Below are 21736 nucleotides of genomic sequence, written 5' to 3'. Positions count from 1 at the left end.
CAACTTGATAAAGAATAAACTATTTTTCATTTTCATTTTCATTTTTTTAAATATTTGTCACGTGACACGAAACGCTCGTGATTGGTCGGGCTTATGATGATGTCACTTGCTTGTTAACCTCGTTTACTTACTGTATGTGGATTATATTTGCCACAGATTACAATACAGGCAAGTGACGTCACTGTCCCCATTGCAGCGACATATTGTCAAAGTAGCGTTTTCGCTATTCCATATTTAAATATGGAATTTTTAATTTGATATTTTTCAGCAAATATTAACCAGAATTAAAAAAAAAAACAACTTTTACTGGCTTCATTACTCTACTAAATAATATAAAATGGATTTTAAAGGCCAGTCAAATAGCCTATTATTCACTTGGCCTTATATTGCGCTGACGCAACTACTGGGTTACCTGGCATCGGTGCAGTGTTACAGGAAAGGATACTCCAAAATAATAATGGACACACTTTTACGGCTTACCCAATGATAATTCTTTTTTGGAAACGCTTTTGGGTATGGTTTGGTTTTCCACTATACTCATTGATAAGGGCCTAAATGCTGGTGATGTCTGCTCTTACGGTACATTGTTTGAGCGTGGGTCTCTTCTATTCCGGGAGCTAAACGTCATATCAACTATTTACATATATCGAGCTTAAAATTCAGCTGTGTTTTTAAAGATCTTTTGTTGTTTGATTTAAAATAAGATACTTGTTGATTCATAAGTTTTCCAAAAATCGCAGAACGACTCTCCAATTTTTTCATGTCATCAACATCTCCACAAGAGAATTTTAATTTGTTTCGATATCTAGATATAGACAAATTATAGTAATATTATAACTTAGTATTTCCATTTTAAAAGTTACCAATACAAAATGTAAATAAATTTTAAACTAAACCTGACCGACAGGAATTATATTCTTAAAAATATATAAATTTATAAAAAGCAATAACTAACCACATCTCTCTCGCCTCAGGGCATCCAGACGTTCAGATGTTCTCAATTAATGGAACGCTTGTCACTTGTATTCCAGAGCTTCAAATCGAAACAACTGGTCCGCAGTCAAGCGATACGCGAATCCACATCTCCGCCTCGTACCGTCTCCCCCTACATGAATGACAAAGACAGGAACAACGATATAGCTGACAACGTTACGTGTGCGAGCGAGAGGGATAGTGACGGTTCTAGTCACAGCGATATGTGCAGTGTTGTCGATAGCGATAGAATATGTGATGGGAAGCAACAGCCAGTTGAAATACAGGTAAGATGAGATCTTATCTCCTATACGCAAGTAAACACACACACACGCAGACACACCGTCACAGTACTTTGTTACTAAACTGACCACACAACACACGGAGAGGTTTTTCTTTTATGATATCGGTGACGGACGAGCAAATGGGCCACCTGATGGTCACCACCGCCCATAGACAATGGCGTTGTAAGAAATATTAAACATTCCTTACATCACCAATGCGCCACCAACCTTGGGAAGTAAGATGTTACGTCCCTTGTGCCTGTAGTTACACTGGCTCACTCACCCTTCAAACCGGAATAAAACAATGCTGAGTACTGCTGTTTGGCGGTAGAATATCTGATGAGTGGGTGGTACCTACCCAGACGGGCTTGCACAAAGTCCTACTATCAAGTAATAGTTATATTGATAGTTATATTGAAGGAATTCGATCCAGTGGGATTTGGTCTAAAAGCTCCACGGCGCCTATTGGCCATTAAATATTGTATACAGTCAATTTGATCCTAGACAGTTTAACGGTCTAAAAACTGGCCGCAAACAATGCCGGTCACCCCACTCGATCTTGACCCCTTAGATTATTTTTTTCAGAAGAAACGAATATTAGTAATTTATTGAAAACATGGGCTGTTTAATTACTGTTATTCCTTTTTTTTTTTAAAACGTTAAAATTCTATTACAGATATTCGAAAAGGTTGATTTTTGAACGAACCATTTTGAGATAATGCTATGTTAATATTCCACTTTGTGAAGTGTGATCAGAGCTTTCGTCTCTTAGATAACGTCAGGAGCGTGGGAAGCGGAAGGTGAAAGCGAGCAGAGGTTGCGCACGCGCCGCTGGCTCGGACACAGGCACCACTCGGACTCCTCGCGTGACCTGCTCTCGTACAACCCGCGCGTCGCCTGCGTGTGTGGGACATGTGCGTGCCCGCATTGCAGGTTAATATCTCACGGTATTACAATGGAGGAATCACCAAAGATCTCGCAAAGAGAATCAACCTTGTTCTTAAAGTATTGACTATACAGTTTAATTAAAATTCTATCATATATGTATAGAACATTTTATTATATATTAAGATCTGATAAGGTCGCAGATAGATCGTGCCTTTTTAGAAGATGCCTTTATAGAAGACAGGTAAACTGATTATAAATATTCGGGTAAACACGACAGCCTACTTTTTTATGTCCAACACCTGACAATCGACCTCTAAAACGCGAGCGATGCCTCGGTACCCGAGTTTTTGATATTTATATAAAAAAAGTGTTTTTTTTTTAGTTTAGTTTAGTTTTAGTTTAGAATACTGTATTCGATTTCAAAGTTTCAGTTTAAGTAAGGAATTGTCTATCCTTCTCTGCCAGAGGAGATAGCCGTCTGATGATACTTAAATAGAATTTATTTAACTCTTCGCAGAGGACGACGTCAGAAGCACGCTTGTCCGACGAAGCAAGATTCCGGCATCGTCTGCTCAGACGATTGCCCCGACTGTTCGGACACGGAGCATGCCGGTGAGAGAGAGAGATAGCATATATTTGTATTTCGGTCCAAAAAAACGGGTGAATTTCAGTTTTTTGGACGATTCTAATTTATTGAATGGTTTGTTTTGCTGTCTCTGTCACACTTTATAAAATGATTATGTATGTGTATACTGTAGTTGAGACTGATAAAAACATCCTATAGGTCCAAATGGTGACGGTGCCAGGAAGTCTGGAAGCTTCGACGTCGACGATCAGGCGTTTTATTGCAGGTATATTTTCATTATTTACCGATAAAAATATCTGTGCTATGTTTTGTGACTCTTTTTTTATGGCATTGGTTGGCGGACGAGCATATGGGTCACCTGATGGTAAGTGGTCACCACCGCCCATAGGCAAAGGCGCTGTAAGAAATATTAACCATTCCTTACATCACCTATGCGCCACCAACCTTGGGAACTAAGATGTTATGTCCCTTGTGCCTGTGATTACACTGGCTCACTCACCCTTCTAACCGGAACACAACAATACAGAGTACTGTTATTTGGCGGTAGACTATCAGATGAGTGGGTGGTACCTACCCAGACGGGCTTGCACAAAGCCCTACCACCAAGTAAAATCTCTGTAAATATCCCACTGCTGGGCAAGTCCCTCTTCCTTCCTCAAGGAGGGTTTGGAGCCTATAGCGTCGTGTTGATCAGTGCAATGGTTGAATATCACATGAGATATCACTATGAAATCATTTGTCCTTTGCTCTGGACCGTTGAGAGACTGTCTATGGTTAAAGCAAATTTTCCCTTGCAGGTGTCCCGAACGCAAAGAGCCACCAATAAGTATACCGCATTGCGGTAACGAATATGGTAAGGGTTTTTTTTTTTTTTAATTTTTCTGCTAAAGATTTTCTCAGAAATCCTTGTACCGAAAGTATGTCAATTATTATAATACTGCAATATAATTACGGTCACAGATGATGTCATCTGTAGTATATTTGTCATGATTTCATAGTCATATATTGTCTATATGTTATATGAGCTGTATATTGATACGAAAGTGACGCTTAATATAGGTTTTTTTTTACACAAACCCCACCAAACATATATTAAGAGACTTATTTCTGTTAATGAATACATCCTTTCTGTTATAACGCATGAGGCCGAGACTGGTTCAGTGATTCAAGGTCACTCAGAACAGTATCGCATCAAAAATTATATAAACCGTCACAGCCTGGAGAGTTGGAGGCTGGTGTGGCAGTTCATCGGTCACATCACAGACCTGTGTATAACTCTTGCGTGGAGACCGCGTCTTGGAAGACTTGAGACAAGTCCTCAGCTTAGTTTTAGTAATTACATCAGGAAAATGACTAGAAGTGGTCTATATCCAGCGGTAACTAACACAGACTAATTGTGTTGATGTCTATGATCACAGTTTAACTCTAGCTATGATAATTTTATAGATGATAAAGCAGAACCAACTGGTCCCGAACTGGTCAGCTTCATTAAGGAAACCCTGAACAAGAATCCACGGGATCGCATGACGTTACTCAAGATTGAGAAAGAGTTGCATGCGTTAGTCAACGACAACGGGTAAGATATTTCGTTTATAAACAAACTTGTGGATATTAAAAAATTTGGTTTAGATAGGTGGTCTGGATAATCGGCTTTCTAATGGCATGCGGTCAACATTGCCCATAGACATTGGCGCTGTAATGGATAATAACCATAATATATAATAAACCATAATAAGTCTTGGGAACTGCGTAATTACGTCCCTCGTGTCTGTAGTTACACCGGGCCTAACCTAACTAACCGGGGTTGCACAGCCCTGTAAATTAAATTTCAAATCATCAAGTAAATTTAAATAAAACATTTTTTTTTAATCTGGTTCATTAAAAGAAAAAAGTATCGATCACTCCTTAGACCATGACGTACCTTCACTATTTAATTTTTTAATCTGATTGTATTAATATTAAGTACAACAATAAAGTCATTTATAAGACAGAGGAATAGAACAAGTCCTAGTATAGAACCCTGGAGACACCGACAATTGTGGCGATAATATATTTTTGTATATATGTTGATGTTGATATTACACCTCTGTTATGTGATGAAATGAAAAGTTTTCGCAAGATCGATTTGAGTAGCCAAACCCCCCCATAACACCCCCCCTCCCCCGCCGCCGCAGGCGCTGCATCGTGCGCTTCCCGGTGATGACGTCGTACGGGCGCATGCTGGTGCACCGCTGCGCCGCGCTGTTCCAGCTCGCGCACCACCTCGACCACTCCAACAAGAACTCCGTGCTCGTCTCCAAGAGCGGTGAGGCTGCGTCATCTACTAACTATACGGTTACGGTTACCGATAAGGAATCTTCTTTGGTAGGATTTCAGAAAGCGATCGCGTGTGGACGAATTGCTTTTGAGGTTATAATTAGTTAGAATATAATATACGTATGTACGATACTTACTCACCGCTGACCCGGAGCCCTGGTGGATGATTGGTAGTTTACATCACAAACTAATTACTTTAAAATTCGAAGTATTAAGAATTTTTTTATTGATCGATTGGACAATCAAAATCCTGTAAATGTCCCACCGGTGGACAATGACGTATTTTCATTTTAAGCAGACTGTTTGGAGCTCATTCCACCACATTTCAAGTTTGAGAGTGGATTCACGTACGCCAGAATTAAATGCAATACGGCAGTATTCGTTACTGATTGTTTTTTTATCACCAAATTTAGATTGACATGTTCTAGCCACCGTGACACGTCGGCTGTATTTTAAGTGGAGACGTGTCACGGTGGCGGTGAGTCGTGTGACGACGTGACGTGGTGTGTCTCCAGGCACGAGCGGCGGCCGCATCCCGTGCACCAGCTTCCGCGAGTGGTGCTCCGCCGCCTTCCCGCGCTCCCCGCCGCGCCCCGACACGCTCGCCAAGTACGTGCATTTCCAGATTACGAGTCACTTTTTATCTAACGTAATAGACTAATCTCTCTCGAATCCCCCGCCGCCACTGCCCGGAGCCCCCGCGAACTAACAGAGTGTGGGCGCAGGTCGATCCTGAAGCGCGACGGCGGCAGCAGCGCGGCGCCGGCGGCGGTGGCGGGCCGCAGCAAGTCGCTGGAGCAGCGCGAGCGGGACTACGAGCGCGTGCGCCGCCGCATCTTCAGCTCGGTACGCGCACGCACGCACGCACACGCACGCACGCACGCACACGCACACACGCACGCACATATTACGAGCACGATTCGCCTCTCGCCTCAACTCGTCGCGAGCGTCGTTCCGTCGAATTAGTAGTGTACAGGAAACCAGAGTAGAACTGTTTTCGTGGCCTAAAGTATGTCTCGCATGGGCTACTGTCCTCTCCTCCGAGACATGAAGAACATCATTGTCACTATCTAAATCATGTAACCTAAGTAAATTCTATTTGTGTAACGTGTTAATGACTGCATAATTTATAATCCTCCTCTCAGGATAATTGCTCCCGCGACGAGTCCCAGTGGGCGTGGCTGGCGGGCGCTCCGGTGAAGCTCCTCGCTCCCGAGCCACCTAGGAGTAGATTACTGAAGGTACGTCTTAGCTGCGTACAAACAGTTCATCCCGTGAACTAATTTAAATTTGTATTGCGATATAAAATACATACAGTTATAAAATAATGAATTAATATTAGAAAAATAAATGGTATCTCTTATATCTCCGTCAAATACGAAAGCAGTGGATAGCGTTTCATGTGGTAACGTCCGCAGGTGCAGTCCCTGGAGGGTCGCGGGGCGCAGGCTCGCGGGCCGGTCTCCAAGTCGCACAGCTTCGGCGGGTACGCGGCGGAGCAACCTCGTCTGCTCAGCCGGCAAGGTAGCGACTCACCTCCACGTCTGTTTATAGTCCTCAAGAGTATCGAATATGTTTAGGTACCAGTTGTGTTGTCCACGAGACTCTTAAAAATACTTAACCTTGAGTTGTTGGCAAAATCATTGTGTAATTGTTGATGTCGTTCTGTAGAATTACAAACAGCTGCAAAACTTGACTTGGTGGTTGTGGTAGGGCCGATAGCTCGTCCGTGTGGTACCGTCTGAGTGTACTCTACGCTCATCCTAGTGTAACCACAGGCACATGGGACGTAACATCTTATAAAGCGATGGTAAACTTATACCGTCACTTACCACCGGGTGGCTCATTTGCTAGTCTGCCTGCCTTGTATCGGTAAAAACGCACCATTAGACGCTTAAAAACCTGATCAGTGGCTATAGTAATATATGCCGCTCGCTGGCGGCGCTCCCAAATTAGAATATGTTGTGCAGGCGACTTGGCGAGCAGCAGCTGGCGCCTGTCCCCCTCCAGCTCGGGATACAAGACCCTGAGTCTGCGCAGCTCGGACTCCGTCACCCCCTCGCCCACCGGTGAGATAGCCTTGTAATTTCCTATCCGCCCCCCCCCCCCATGTGCGTGCGTGCGTATCGGTGTGCGTGTGTGTACTCGTGATCGTTGTTACGTGTCTAGTGTTGCGTTTGATTGTACATGTGTATAAACGAGTTGATCGACCGATTTTTTTTTTTTTAATTATAATCTTAATATAAATTCTCTAACAAATTAAATTAAACTTAAAAATAATGTTTTTATCTTTATATTGAGGACTTACGAGATTTTTTTAATAATATTTAAGAGTGACCATTTTTCATTATCTAGAAAATTATTTATAATATCGAATTGTCACCAGGCGGCGCGAGTCCCGAGCCGAACATCGAAGGCGCGACTCTCGTGTGGGCGGTCACCGACATGTCAGCTGTTCCGCCGGGAGCGCTCGTTATCCACCCACAGGTAGCATCTAAACACTTGCTTAACCAGTACACAATTACCTGCAGTCTAGAACCTTCTAGAACTATCTACCCTTCCAGCAGATGTAGTCCTACCGCCTAATACATCGGTGCCTTGTACCGTAATATATTTAGAAAAAGATTTGGTTTACGTTTTTGGCGCGAAATTTTTATAACGATTAAAACCACAATTTACTTTATTCAATTAAACTTTTACGAGCACTTTTGAATCGTAATTATGCAGAATTTTAAAGCTACCGCCGGTTCGGAATGTAGATTCTACCGAGAAGAATCTGCAGGAAACTCTGTAGTTAGTATTTTTGAACATTATAAACACGAGGTTATGTCATTGAAATCCAATTATGTTTGTATAATATATCCTGACTAAAAGTCGACAAGTACTCTGTTTCAAAGCGAACGCTTGTTGCAGACGGGCCGACCGCTCACCAACCCCGACGGCAGCCTCTACCACTTCGACCCGCAGAACCCGCCCGCGATACAGGGAGAGGTGAGGTGACCGTTTATTACGGAATATACGAAACGATGCTTACTATATTGTTAGAGTAGTTTGCGGTGTGTTAAAACGCTGGAGCAGGACGGAGCGTATCGCGCGCTCTGTCGCACTTGGGTTTTAAATTACATATATGAAATTTTATTAAATCTGATGTCGAAAGACTCAAAATCAATATACAGTTACGTATGATAAAATGACACTATGATATTTAAATGAGATTTAAAAAAAAGTTAAACGTTTTTTTTTTTATTAAACACGTAGTTTCAGATCGACACGAAGAATGAGAAGAGACGCGGGAAACTCGAAAAGCAACACTCGTTTATAGACAGCGGTAAATATAGTTCACATTATGTAACGCTGTGCGGTCCGTGCGACCTTATAGTGATAGTTGATTGTAGAGCGGAATGAACGTCTCTGATATATGGTATTGATTGATATATTTATTGATATATTGATTGATATATTGATTGATAGATAGATTGATTGATATATTGATTGATAGATTGATTGATATATTGATTGATAGATTGATTGATATATTGATTGATATATTGATTGATAGATTGATTGATAGATTGATTGATATATTGATTGATAGATTGATTGATATATTGATTGATAGACTGATTGATAGATTGATTGATATATTGATTGATAGATTGATTGATATATTGATTGATAGATTGATTGATATATTGATTGATATATTGATTGATATATTGATTGATATATTGATTGATATATTGATTGATATATTGATTGATATATTGATTGATAGATTGATTGATATATTGATTGATATATTGATGGATAGATTGATTGTAAGTAATTAACAACTATATGATATAATGATATGAGCGCGCGCGGTGTGATTGCTCGCCGCACACGAGCTGATGCAATAATGTCAAAATGCTTATGCGACGATGCATAGCACTGTACGCGCTGCCTGACTCGTACAGTTGCACTAGCGAGACCGTTCCGGATTCACACGGGTCTAATAAGAATCTATCTTGAATCTTTTAGATTAAAGAACGATAATAAAAAAAAAATGCTATAACATTCAGACTCTGTTTATTGACGAAAATCTCGTTAAAATTCGTTGCGCAGTTTTTAAGATTTAAGCGGGGTTTGGTTTTTTATACCATGTGGTGTTTCACAGGGTTTAATTTTGTATCCCTTTCTATTTTTCGTATCTATAAATGATGATTTCTTCGTTAATGTATTGTAAAATAATGTAACATCAGACATAACTTCTTAAGTGGTTACATTAAGATCGCTGTTTGTTAAAGTTTCGGTTTGTCTCTTACGTCGTTTTATATCTATGTCTAAGGAGACTGCGAGTGTCAGGCCGATGACTGTCGCACGAAATGCTACTGCGACCGTCGCCAAACGGAACCACCTCAGCTATCCCCGAGCGAAAAGGTCAGTGACACTCTTTGACAGAAAACGTTTATGAATTTGAACACTTTTTCTTCGTCTTTGCCTACTTTTATGTAGATATTAACTCACTTACAATAATTCATTTTAAGATATTAAACCTTACAAAGGTTGTGTGGATGAATTGTGACGTGCTTTTTTTAGGGATCACCCCAAAAACAGAAAGCTGCCTCGAATCCAACTAGCCCATTAAAGAACCGTTACGAAAACCGGACGAAACCGGTTACACCCGAACCTAAGGTCGAACCGGAGAAAACATACGAAGCCAGTCCGAAACATGAAAAATACGAAACTGCAAATCAGAGAACATTCGAGCAAGTTAATAAGAAATACGAACCTCAAGTTCAAAAGGAACCTCAGAAAATTTTAGAACCACCGAAATACGAAACAACCAATCATACACCTCCAAATCCGCGGTTCGAATCCCCAGCCAATCACAGGCCAGTGGCGTACGATCACCAAAGAGCATTCGATCAAGCAAATCAGAGAGCTTTTGAATTAGCCAATCAGAGGCAGGCGTTTGATCATCAGCGAAGTTACGAAAGGCAGTTCGATATTCAAAATCAGAGGGTAATGAAAATGTCTCAAGAGGAAATATACCAGCAACATAACTATATACAGGGGTTCAGGAACGAAGAGGTGAGGTTATTACTATACAGTAATTTGTTTTTTTTCGGTTATTTAGTATAAAAATGCCCTTATAATAGAACCGTGACGACCCAGTGATAAGAAAACTCAAGCTTAACTGAAGATTCCGGGATCTTGTGTTTCGAATTTCGTGCTCGGCAGTGAAGTTTTACACCGTGAGGAAACCTGAAAGCGTCGAAATTGAATAAGCTCTAAACCATCATTACAAAAATCTAGAGGTGACCCTTGCCCAAAAGTGGGATATGAAAATAAAGTTTGAGATTAATTTAATTATCCCCAGATAATCTCCCCCCAAACGATGGTCAACTACCATCAACAGGAAGTCGCGGACATGCAGAACATGATGCAGACGAAGGTCGCTCCCATCCCGATAACGGATCCCAATATGCGTGAGTTGCATTCCTTGCGATACGAACATTAATTACTTTTAATAATAATTACTGGTTTCTTGTGTGATTTTTTTAGGAATTTCGAAACCTATGACACGGGTTTTGTTTTGATTCCATTGTAAACTGCAAGTCACTGATATATATTTGGCGCCAAAATGATGAGACTTTATTTAAATGAATTTGTTTCATGTCAAATAATTTACTTTAATTTTGTTTGCGTTGTTTATTTATTTTTTCTTATAGGTTTAGCCCCGCGATCTAACCGGCCAGTACCTATTTTCCGCTCTCTAAAATTAATTATTTGTTAAATTTTAACAATTTATTAAATTGCAATCAAGAATCCTCTTTATTTTTCTGCACGTCTACGGCTGGAGCTCTTCAATGTGAGACCAAAACCGATTTTTTATGTGCAGCTATCGTCCCATAAGTAAGGATTGGTTGTGGGGTCTTTCCTTGTAGTTCATGCCTGCTTCATACCAAATCTCATCAAATTTAGTTCAGCGATTTGGTCGTAAAAGATCAACAGACAGACAGACAGAGTCCCTTTCGCATATATAATATTAGTGATAGTGTTATTCTAAACGAGATTAGCTAAGCTAGATTTTTTTATGCTTTTTGTTTTTTTTTTAAATTATATTAAATACCAAATGATAATCAACTGATAAAATAGTTCTGTTTTAAGATTAAATCTTTTCTGTTATTCGTAACTTAAACTATCCGAAACAATCGGACAATTTATACGTATAATAAAATTGGAGTGTCTGTCTGTAATATTAAAGTAACCCATTTTTACTAAATGCATATGTCATGTCAATTTTTGTCTGTCTGTCTGTCTGTTCCGGCTAATCTCTGGAACGGCTGGACAGATTTCGACGGGACTTTCACTGGCAGATAGCGGATGTAATAAGGAGTAAATCACGCTACAATATCCAAATAACTTGAATTTAAACAACGCGCACGAAGTCGCGGGCGCAGCTAGTCCGAAATAAATCCGTATCCAAAACTAGCCCCACGTACTACGTATTGGCCCGAAATCTAAATTGGTGTAACTAACACTAGCGTGCTTCGTTAAGCGGACGAATTGAATTGGTCCTGCGTCTGAACTCTATGGACGAGTTCGATCGCGGTCTCGTCGAATCGTGAGAGTGAGTACGCACACATATCGTTGCGCGCATTCGCTTGGACTGTAATGTGCGTCCTGTGCGATCAGCGAGGCGCCGTTAAGGACAACTGTGGTCGAAAACATCCGTGAGGACACAGAACACGTTATAATTTATTGACTGATCTGACTTCCAAAAATGTATTAAAAGTGTATCCTAGCAATTTTATAAATTTGTCAATAAATCCTTGCTTGTTGTTGGTGTGCCGAGGTGGCCCAGTGATAAGAGCGCAAACATCCTAACCGATGGTTGTAGGTTCAAACCCAGGTAAGCACCACTTGATGTGCTTAATTTGTGGATATAATTAATCTGTATTCATATGTTTTATGATAATTCATATATATCCATCGACCCGCATAGGCGCAGCGTGGTGGAATTAGCTCCAAAACTTTTTTCTCAAAGGGAGAGGAGGCCTCTGACCAGAACTGTGACATTCGCAGGCTGACACACTCGTTGTTGGTTCCAGGCCCGATGTCTCTCACCAACATGATGTACCCGGGCGTGCAGCACAACGCGTATCCCTTCATCAACGCCTGTCGGATCGTAAGTTTGTGTATAGTCCGAACTTCGCTGAGCTTAAATTAAAATATGCCATTTTTATTACAAAAGGTCGACAAAGAATTGCTCAGTTACGGCAATACTTTGGACAAGACTTGTAGTGACCAAGACCTCGGGACACGATAGGGAATATTTTAAACCAGCTTGACTGCGCATGAGTGCAATTTATTAATAAAAATATGATATATAAATTTAATATATTTTATGTATGATAAGATTGATATTTATTGTGTGATACCGGAAGGGATTGCACAAAACTGTTATCTTGGGGCTTTTGTCTCCAACTATAGTGGTTCAAATCCAATTTCGAGGACGAAAGCGAAATAAACAACATTTGACATCGAATCGACGCGATATCTTTGGTCGAGCTTGAATGATCTGCGAGAATATGGCTTCTTGAACGTGTTCTCGAAACTTTGAAAGTTAAATTAAAATGTGTATAAGTATGTGGTTAAGTTTAATAGTGTTGTATTGTGAATAAATATATATTAATCAACTGTTAGTGGTGCTCAATATAGCTGAGCATCGAATGCTTGAATCTAAGGTTTGTTTATCTTTATTCCTTCTTCGATTCGAATAGACTGCACGCATTTTTATTTACTCTTGTCAGTTCACGGAACCAAGGTAGTTCGTATGCCGTTGAAAAGAATTATTTATTTTGATTTAAACGTGTAAGATTAAAATAGTCGAACAACTTTTTGCGCCAGTCAAGTGTAATATAATAAATATTATAAATAAATATTGGACAACATCACATACATCACTCTGATCCCAATGTAAGTAGCTAAAGCACTCGTGTTATGGAAAATCAGAAGTAACGACGGTACCACAAACACCCAGAGCCAAGACAACATAGAAAACTAATGAACTTTTTCTACATCGACTCGGCCGGGAATCGAACCCGAGACCTCGGAGTGGCGTACCCATGAAAACCGGTGTACACGCAACTCGACCACGGAGGTCGTCGTGTGATATCGCTGTAACTGCGATAAAAGTAATTTATTGAAATGGACTTGTAAGTGTTAATTTTGTATCTGTGTCTGTTTCCAGGATCAAACTCTGCAACCGACCCAAATGTACCAACCGCTAGTCCAGCAGCCCGAGGAGCAGAAACAGTTGACGTCGTCCCCTCACAACGAAAATACGTTTAGGATCGGTGAGAATCGAATTTTATTGTACGACCACAGCCACCATTGGTCTAGTGGTTAATCTGTTTGATTATACAACATGATAGTTTTTGAGCAATGGGTTATCTAATTTCCCATCAAGAATTGATTTGTAGCTCAAAGTTTGATAAAAATAAAATTATTTAATCAAGCAGGCTCATGAAAGCACTTTTGAAACTTCATGTTAAACTATATGGTATAATGTACGCAAAGTGTTCGACTGTGCACGAACACAGGTGCACTCTGTGCACCCTGTGCACTCATTCTTATGATCTAATAGGATGACATGCCCGATAATACAATGAATATTATAATCAGTACAAAAATGATACCTTTAATTGATTTCGCCATCGAAGCACGAAACGAACCGAGAACTGATCTATTCAAAGTCCTCTTTAAAGTCTTTAAACCTACTAACGGTTATAATTTGATCTGCCCCGTTGATTTTCTTACATTTTAGTAAATATACCATATACCTTAGCCTGCAGTAGTTAGCCAGTAGAGCGGTAGGCGTGTGTGTGTGCGTGTGTGCGTGCGTGTGCGTGCGTGTGCGTGCGTGCGTGCGTGCGTAACGGGCGTGGTGTTGCAGACCCGTCGTACCCGTTCGCGGCGGAGGCGGGCGCGGCGTGCGGCGCGTGCGAGGCGCCCGGCGGGTACGGCTCCCTCTCACTCTGTAGACTAGTCGCACGCGTTGCGGACCTCGTGGGTAATGTTACATACGTATTTTACGCCGGCGTTACTCTGGGTAACGTTATCGACCACAGCGATTGCTCTCCCAGTGGTGAGTGCCTATCAGTGTATGCACATTGAGGGAAGATGACAACTTGCTTACAGGCGGACTTTTCGCTTGATTGCATGAAAAAAATGGCATGATTTACAGTTAGGTATATTCCAACCACGGTTATAGTAGAAACAAATAAACAACATATGATATCGGTAGGCGGACGAGCAAACGGGCCACCTGATGGTAAGTGGTCACCACCGCCCAGAGACAATGGCGCTGTAAGAAATATGAACCATCCCTTACATCACCAGTGCGCCACCAACCTTGGGAACTAAGATGTTACATCCCTTGTGCCTGTAGTTACACTGGCTCACTCACCCTTCAAACCAGAACACAATAATACTCAATATTAATAATTGGTAGAATATAAAATCAAAATATACTTTATTCGAGTAGGCTTTTACAAGCACTTTTGAATCGTCATTTAACAAACTATTTAAAGTGAAGCTACCACCGGTTCGGAATGTAGATTCTACCGAGATGGACCGGCAAGAAACTCAGTAGTTACCCTTTTTCAACGTCTAAAAATACAGTCATGTTAGTTAAATACAGTTATATATGTATGTCATGTCTCCTGCCTGGAAGTCAACGAGCGTTAACTCCACGCTTTTTAATCATCTATATAATCTTGTATCGAATAATATGCCTTCATTACCGATGTATTTTATACAATTGATTTGAATCTATGAAACGGCAAAGTTAAAAATGTCCGTATTAGTGTATTACTACACGATGTATTATATCGAAAAGTAAAATTAAATTGTTCAATTATAAATAAAGATTCAAATATATTTTAATTGTATATATATAGTTTAATTATTTTTTTATACAATAATGTATATTATTTTAATTTTTATGTATTCGCTTTACAGGTTCAATGTGTCGTACGGTCAAGTTGATGTGCAGCCCGGAATGGTACCACCGTATTCGATACCGAATGTCCTAATCCAGCCCCCCATACAACCATATCCGGTAAGTTACCTCAACCATGTTTATATAGTAGTATATACATGTCAGAGTCAAAGTCAAAAATCTAGCACCGGTTCGGAATTTAACGCCTCGGACCTGAGAAGAATATATATATACAGAATTTCCCAAAATTCTTAATAATTTTAAATTAGTATGTCGACGAATGTTGACAACATTAAAAAACACAGTTTTGTTTTATACGTTTATGATTAATGACATAAATTCTTATTAGATGTCGATCCAAAAGTGCTCGTGAAAGCATACGGACTAAAGTATTTTTGATTTAAAATTTGTTTTGTTCCATACCTATCCGATTATCTATGCGAAGCTCCACTCCTAGCGCAAGTCTTAAAGCCCTCCAATTAAGCTTAATTCAAGCTTACTTTGAGGTGTAAATGGGAGTATTAACAATACCCTACAATGGGGTCTTAGTGTGTTTATTTGGACAATCGAGTTTGTTTGAACATTATTCACGAATTGGGAGTGAAAGAAACATTTCAAGGTCGTTGTTTCATACAACAAAGTCCCGCTAACTGTCTTTTAAAACTTTCTCCGTGATCTATTTTATCCTAAACGATGTCAGATTTTTAACAATCCATAATAAAGTTTAACGCTTCTGTATTTGATATAATGATGATTTTGATAGAAGTGTTATCTTCTCTGCCAGTACCAGGAACAGGTGCCACTCCAATGGCAGAGCATCCAGCCCCCCGTGCCGATGAACGCTCCGGCCGCGCCGAAAGTGATGCTGCACGATCTGTACCCGCTGGTCTACCCCAACGTGTACCAACCTTACAACATCGTATACCCGCAGGTAACATATTAACATTTACCTCAATTATAACATATGTGTAGTGTCATATCATCCGTCTCTTTCAGTCGTTATGGTGTGTGAGAAGGACAATGTTATTAATTATATTTAGTATGTATCTAATCATCTATGTTACTGCAATGTATATACTAATGACTCTTGCTTTGTATATTTTGTTTTAACAAATGCTCGTCAACGTTCCCCATGTGAGGGGAGGTCAGCGTTGTTTATTATTTGACTTCTTCGCTCGGTCGTCTGCTCCACTCAAACCTCCATTGGGTTAGACTTAGGCAGACACCCGGAAACCTCCGACTATTAAGCTTACATGGTGGTTGGCGATGTGAGGAATGGTTAATATTTCTTACAGCGCCTTTGCCTATGGGCGGTGGTGACCACTTACCATCAGGTGGCCCATACGCTCGTCCGCCAACCTATACCATAAAAAAAAAACAAAAATCGCAGGTCTTACCCCAGCAGTACCCATTCGTCCAGCCGGTGTACCCTATAATGGACAAGCAGAACGAGATACGACGGAACAGCTTCCCCCGACCGAAACGCAACCCGTCTCGACCGCAGATACTCTTCGGCGAGGAGAAGAAGTACGAGGACATGAAGAAGGAGGAACGGCAGAACGACATCGCGCTCAAGATACAGCAGATAAAGGAGCAGATGGCGCAGCTGAACACCAGGGACAGGGGCAGGAACGAGTGGAGGCGGCGGAACAGCGGCAGCGGGATCCTCGGGAGCTACCCCGTGCACTACAACGGGAGGGTTATGGGGTGAGTTCTGTACATAGAATAAAATTTGAGTGTCTGTTTGTATAATATTAAAATAACCGCTTCTTACTAAATGCATATGTCACGTCATTTTAAAATTGTTTACTATTTTTGTATGTCTGTCTGTCTGTACCGGTTAATCTCTGGAACGGCTGGACCGATTTTGACGCGACTCTCACTGGCATATAGTTGTAGTAACAAGGAGCGACTCAGCCCAATCGAAGGCGGGTTCACATCTAATATTAAATAAATAGTTTGTTTTGTTCGATTTCCAGAAGGCCTCCAAACGAGGATACCCGTCTGACCACAGCGGCTCAAGCCATAGTCAACTCTATACGGAATTTGCAAGTTAAAAACAACTGTAAGTACATTTACGCAGTTACGCTGTAAAGGGTTGTCGGTATAAATAATTTGACGACCTCCGTGGTCGAGTGGTGTGTACACCGGTTTTCGTGGGTACGGCACTCCGAGGTCCCGGGTTCGATTCCCGGCCGAGTCGGTGTAAAAAAAGTTCGTTAGTTTTCTATGTTGTCTCGGCTCTGGGTGTTTGTGGTGCCGTCGTTACTTCTGATTCTCCATAACACAAGTGCTTTAGCTACTTACATTGGGATCAGAGTAATGTATGTGATGTTGTCCGATATTTATTTATTTATTTAATTCGACGTGTTCCCTTTAACATGTGATAAGGATGACTATTTTCAATAATTTTTGAGTTATTACGTTTTTTAGACTTTTCCTTAAATAAGGCAAAGAGCCACTTTAAAAATTGATTTAAAAAAAAAAAGTATCAATTGGAATTTAATTTATTCTTCTGATTCATAAAGACGATTAAACACTGGTTGTTTATCAATATTAAAACAATAATTGTCGGTCCGAATATAAATATTCGAGGCGGAAATTTAATCATGTCGAATCACCAATAACCTGTATAGTTCCTGTCCTGACTTCGTGTGGGAATATTTCGTCGAAAGTAAATATCGTTCGAAAAACAGTAACGAAGTACATATACTGTTATATATATGTTATCTTAAATAATAATTCTTATATAATAGTTGAGCCGAGATGGCCCAGTGGTTAGAACGCGTGCATCTTAACCGTTGATTTCGGGTTCAAACCCAGGCAGGCACCACTGAATTTACATGTGCTTAATTTGTGTTTATAATTCACCTCGTGCTCGGCGGTGAAGGAAAACATCGTGAGGAAACCTGCATGTGTCTAATTTCAACGAAATTCTGCCACATGTGTATTCCACCGACCCGCATTGGAGTAGCGTGGTGGAATATGCTCCATACCTTCTCCTCGACGGGAGAGGAGGCCTTAGCCCAGCAGTGCGAAATTTACAGGCTGATTATGTTATGTTATATAATAGTTATTTGATTGTGAGTTCAGTTGGAACAGTCAAAAATATCATATGTGATGTACGATTATTTGAATTGTAATTTTACTTGGTGGGAACGTTTCGTGTAAACCCGCCTGGGTAGGTACAACCATTCGGGGGATATTTTATCGTCAAATAGTAATATTTGGTATCGTTGCGTTTCGGTTTGAAGAGCGTGTAAGCATTTGTAATTACATACAGAATGCACAGGGACGTAACGTCGTGGTTGTCAAGATTGGTGGTGCATAGGTCTGATATAAGGAATGGTTAACATTTCGTACGGCACCAATGTCTACGGGTGATGGTGACCACTTACCATCAGATGGCCTATCTGCCCGTCCGCCTACCTATAACATCATCGCGCATATCAAGAATACGCCACCAACCCTGAGGACTACGATGTTTTGTGCCAAAAGTTAACGTGCTCACTCGCCCTCAAAACCGAAACTCAACAATACTAAGTAGACGTAGAACATATGTCACAACGCCCCTCCCCGCAGACCACGAGCCCCGGCGCTTCGAGCCGCGGCCGGAGCGCCCCGACTTCCGGCCGCGCCGCCACGAGCGCGACGAGCGCCGCGACCCGCGCGCCTGCCTCGTGCGACAGGTCAGCGCCAACCGGGGCCGTTGCCGAGCCCGCTCCTAACATAAGTGATGAGCTCGAAAGGCGGTGTGAATAGGAATATTAGTAATACCTTAACAAAATTGGACCATTGCTACTATTCATTTAAAAAAAAATACCCCGATGACCCGAGTTCGAACCCCTGGTCGGGTCGATAAAAGGCTACTGGGTTTTTCTATCGAGAGATTCTCAGTAACAGCTCAAAGTCTATCAGCAGTAAGTGTGTACGTTCAAGCCCCGGAAAGCACGTAGAACCGTTGGCCTGTACCTCAACTCTTTCCGATCGCGTCCGGCTTGCCGTCCCATCGGATTATGGGACTGAGGGAATAGAGAGTGCACCTGTGTTTGCACAGACACTTGTGGAGTATAACATGTCCTGCATAGTTGTGTGGTCATCCTAGAGATCGGCCGTGTTCGCGATCAGTCCGAACGACGATACATAACCTACAGGCATAACATCTCAGTTCCCAAGGTCAAATTTTACAGTGTCAATATCGGAGAGGACCACTTCCCATTAGGTGATCTATATGTCGGTCCTCCATAAATTATTATTTATTGGTGTCCACCAGCTTAAGAACAATGTTTGTTTATAGATGTCGCCGGGAACTTGGTGCAGGCGGTCGCCGGGACCCTTCCCTCCTGGTAATATATTTATATGTAACTTAGATTAACGATAGTTTGCAAAAAAATATATATATTGTTTATTTGTCTGGTTACTATAGCATAAATTAATTTGTTTTAAGATGTTGTAAAATGACAAGGTTGTCAGACACACAGACGTTCTTAACATTGTAATGTTATATACGCTCGGTATAAATCTATTCACTCACGAAGGATCGTCCCTCCACGTTGAGTTGACTTTTAATTTTTTTGCTGTCTGTACTCATAGTCGTCGCACGCATTTTAAGTACATCACGTCACTCATCACGTAACTCACGCTCATGCAAGATGCGGGCGCGTGAGTGAATAGATCTTTAAACACAATGCGTGTAATCTTGTGTTCCGGTTTGAAAGGTGAGTGAGCCAGTTTGACTCTGTAGTTGGTCTGTGCCTGTGCACAAAGGATATGACATGTTATATACAGCGGTGGCGCTTTGTCGGTGTAACCTTGGGAGCTAAGATGTTATATCCTTATACTTAATATAATTTTACTTCCGAAGTTCCGTTCAGCACCGTTATTCAAAGCGCCATTTCTCGGAGTCAATAATAAATACCCTTAATGACCAATTATATCGCATCGATTCAGTATCGATTATGTTCATTCGACTGTACTCCTCTTATGGTTGAAAAAGGCTATAAGCATATCATATAGTTTTTAAAACTTTAAAAACTTTATTAAATAATTAAAGTTTTTTTTTTTTTTTTCAGCGTTTAATCAACCGCGTAGACCACATCCAGATTCCAGGAACGGTAGACGTTAAGCGAACGAACACATACATACAATAGTTTACCCACAAACATATCCTACACTCCTTTGATAGAGAATATATTATCTGTAACTCGGTGTTGTCATTTAAAAAGTAATGTTACCATTTTAAAATATGATAAAAAAAAATTTTGTTGATTCTTAAAAAAAAAAAATCATATATTTTTCTCGTGATTATATTTTCCGTAATATATTTTCTATCAAATAAGATTATTATTATTATTTCGTCAGTAATCGGGACATGCCATTTTAAATACGCACACACATAGTAAAACATTAAATTGCGTCAGAATTAAACTATATTCATTTCGAAAAATATATAAAAACTTATTACAATAGTGAACAAAAAAAAAAGATACAAAATATTTTTTTTTATATATTTTGACGCATAGCATATTCTAAACGACACAGTGTCATGATAAGGGCGAATTCAAACTGAGCGTTTAGAACGAAAGTGATTATTACATAAATAATTAAAATGAGAATTACTATGCTGAGAAGGTTTCATTTAAATTTCCTCGAAACTTTATCTGTTTTTATATGAAAGTTTCAATCCCTCTGAGAATTTAATTGTTCTCTTATGAAAATGTTAAATAACTGAAACCGATGTACTTGCTCACCGGTCCGACTACACACGAATAAAACTTTCAGACTAAAGAACAAATATATATATATATATATATATATATATATATATATATATATATATATATATATATGTATATATATATGTATATGCAATTATTAAACATATAAACCTTCCTCTAGAATCGCACTATTGATTGAAGAAATCCGCTTAAAAGATATATACGTACAGACGGCGGGAAACGAGTTTTATACTCTGTATAGTTACATAATGGTAAAAGTTATACCATGACAATAAAACGACAAAATAAAACCTTTAGTTTTGACATCGTATATAAAAAGTAAAGTTAACAGTCCGACAAAATGCCACTGCTGGACAAACGCCGCCTCACCTCACCTCAACTGTGAAGGCTTAGAGTCACCACATGACCACTGCGGGCAGGTAAATTTATAAAAGGATTATCATACACCACCTAGCACAATATTATTTAGAACCCATGCTCAACAGTTATATCACCTAAGCTTGGTCACATTAGCGAAGTTTAAGTGACATTACAAACGCGGCGTTTTAAACGCGACGTTCCAAACGCTCTGTCTGTGTTCAGCCTACGGGAAAAAGCTTCACATACACGATAGATCTCACGAAAGCGTACTAGTCATTTTTTTTTTTTATAATAAACCAACTTAGGTTTAAATAATTGCTTTAGGTTCTTACACTAACTGTACACAGATATACATATAAACATTTACATGTCCGTTTAATAACTAATATATATTATATATTGAACACAGATTATATATCTAAACGACATTTAATTTTCATATAAGCATTTGCAGTCAAAGAACATTTCTTTCAAAATGTAATGTAGTTGAAGAGGTGGTTAATGGAATGGTGCTGTCTTCTTTTTTCGTATATCAAATCAATGCAGTAAGAGAGAGAGGGAAGCAGTATTCAACACCAGCTAAACAACTTCTATTAGGCCG

At 40.1% G+C, this 21736-nt stretch overlaps 1 protein-coding gene across 3 annotated transcripts in view; it reads left to right on the top strand.

Annotated features, from left to right (window-relative positions):
* LOC113396738 (uncharacterized) overlaps positions 1–20653 on the top strand; it is a 72556-nt gene extending 51903 nt beyond the window's left edge. The window contains exons 4-31 of one of the 3 annotated variants that reach the window (XM_064219524.1): positions 1032–1259; positions 2029–2189; positions 2662–2756; positions 2929–2995; positions 3528–3583; positions 4177–4306; positions 4905–5035; positions 5562–5655; positions 5772–5892; positions 6192–6287; positions 6465–6570; positions 7017–7115; positions 7433–7533; positions 7960–8037; positions 8311–8374; positions 9374–9465; positions 9625–10119; positions 10409–10517; positions 12144–12220; positions 13286–13391; positions 13991–14054; positions 15058–15157; positions 15822–15968; positions 16428–16744; positions 17017–17102; positions 18620–18726; positions 19335–19383; positions 20110–20653. In XM_064219524.1, coding sequence (XP_064075594.1) covers positions 1032–1259; positions 2029–2189; positions 2662–2756; positions 2929–2995; positions 3528–3583; positions 4177–4306; positions 4905–5035; positions 5562–5655; positions 5772–5892; positions 6192–6287; positions 6465–6570; positions 7017–7115; positions 7433–7533; positions 7960–8037; positions 8311–8374; positions 9374–9465; positions 9625–10119; positions 10409–10517; positions 12144–12220; positions 13286–13391; positions 13991–14054; positions 15058–15157; positions 15822–15968; positions 16428–16744; positions 17017–17102; positions 18620–18726; positions 19335–19383; positions 20110–20162 — 3429 coding nt within the window. In that variant the 3' untranslated portion in view covers positions 20163–20653. Of the gene's footprint in view, positions 1–1031; positions 1260–2028; positions 2190–2661; positions 2757–2928; positions 2996–3527; positions 3584–4176; positions 4307–4904; positions 5036–5561; positions 5656–5771; positions 5893–6191; positions 6288–6464; positions 6571–7016; positions 7116–7432; positions 7534–7959; positions 8038–8304; positions 8375–9373; positions 9466–9624; positions 10120–10408; positions 10518–12143; positions 12221–13285; positions 13392–13990; positions 14055–15057; positions 15158–15821; positions 15969–16427; positions 16745–17016; positions 17103–18619; positions 18727–19334; positions 19384–20109 lie in introns of all 3 variants that reach the window. The other 2 variants (XM_026634790.2, XM_026634791.2) reach the window with 2 other exon arrangements.
* The last annotated feature ends 1083 nt before the right edge of the window (positions 20654–21736 follow it).

The sequence above is a fragment of the Vanessa tameamea genome, chromosome 28 (genome assembly GCF_037043105.1).
Source record: "Vanessa tameamea isolate UH-Manoa-2023 chromosome 28, ilVanTame1 primary haplotype, whole genome shotgun sequence".
Taxonomy (NCBI): Eukaryota; Metazoa; Arthropoda; class Insecta; order Lepidoptera; family Nymphalidae; genus Vanessa; species Vanessa tameamea.
Note: the sequence above shows the minus strand (reverse complement) of the source record. Positions and strands in the feature narration are given on the sequence as shown.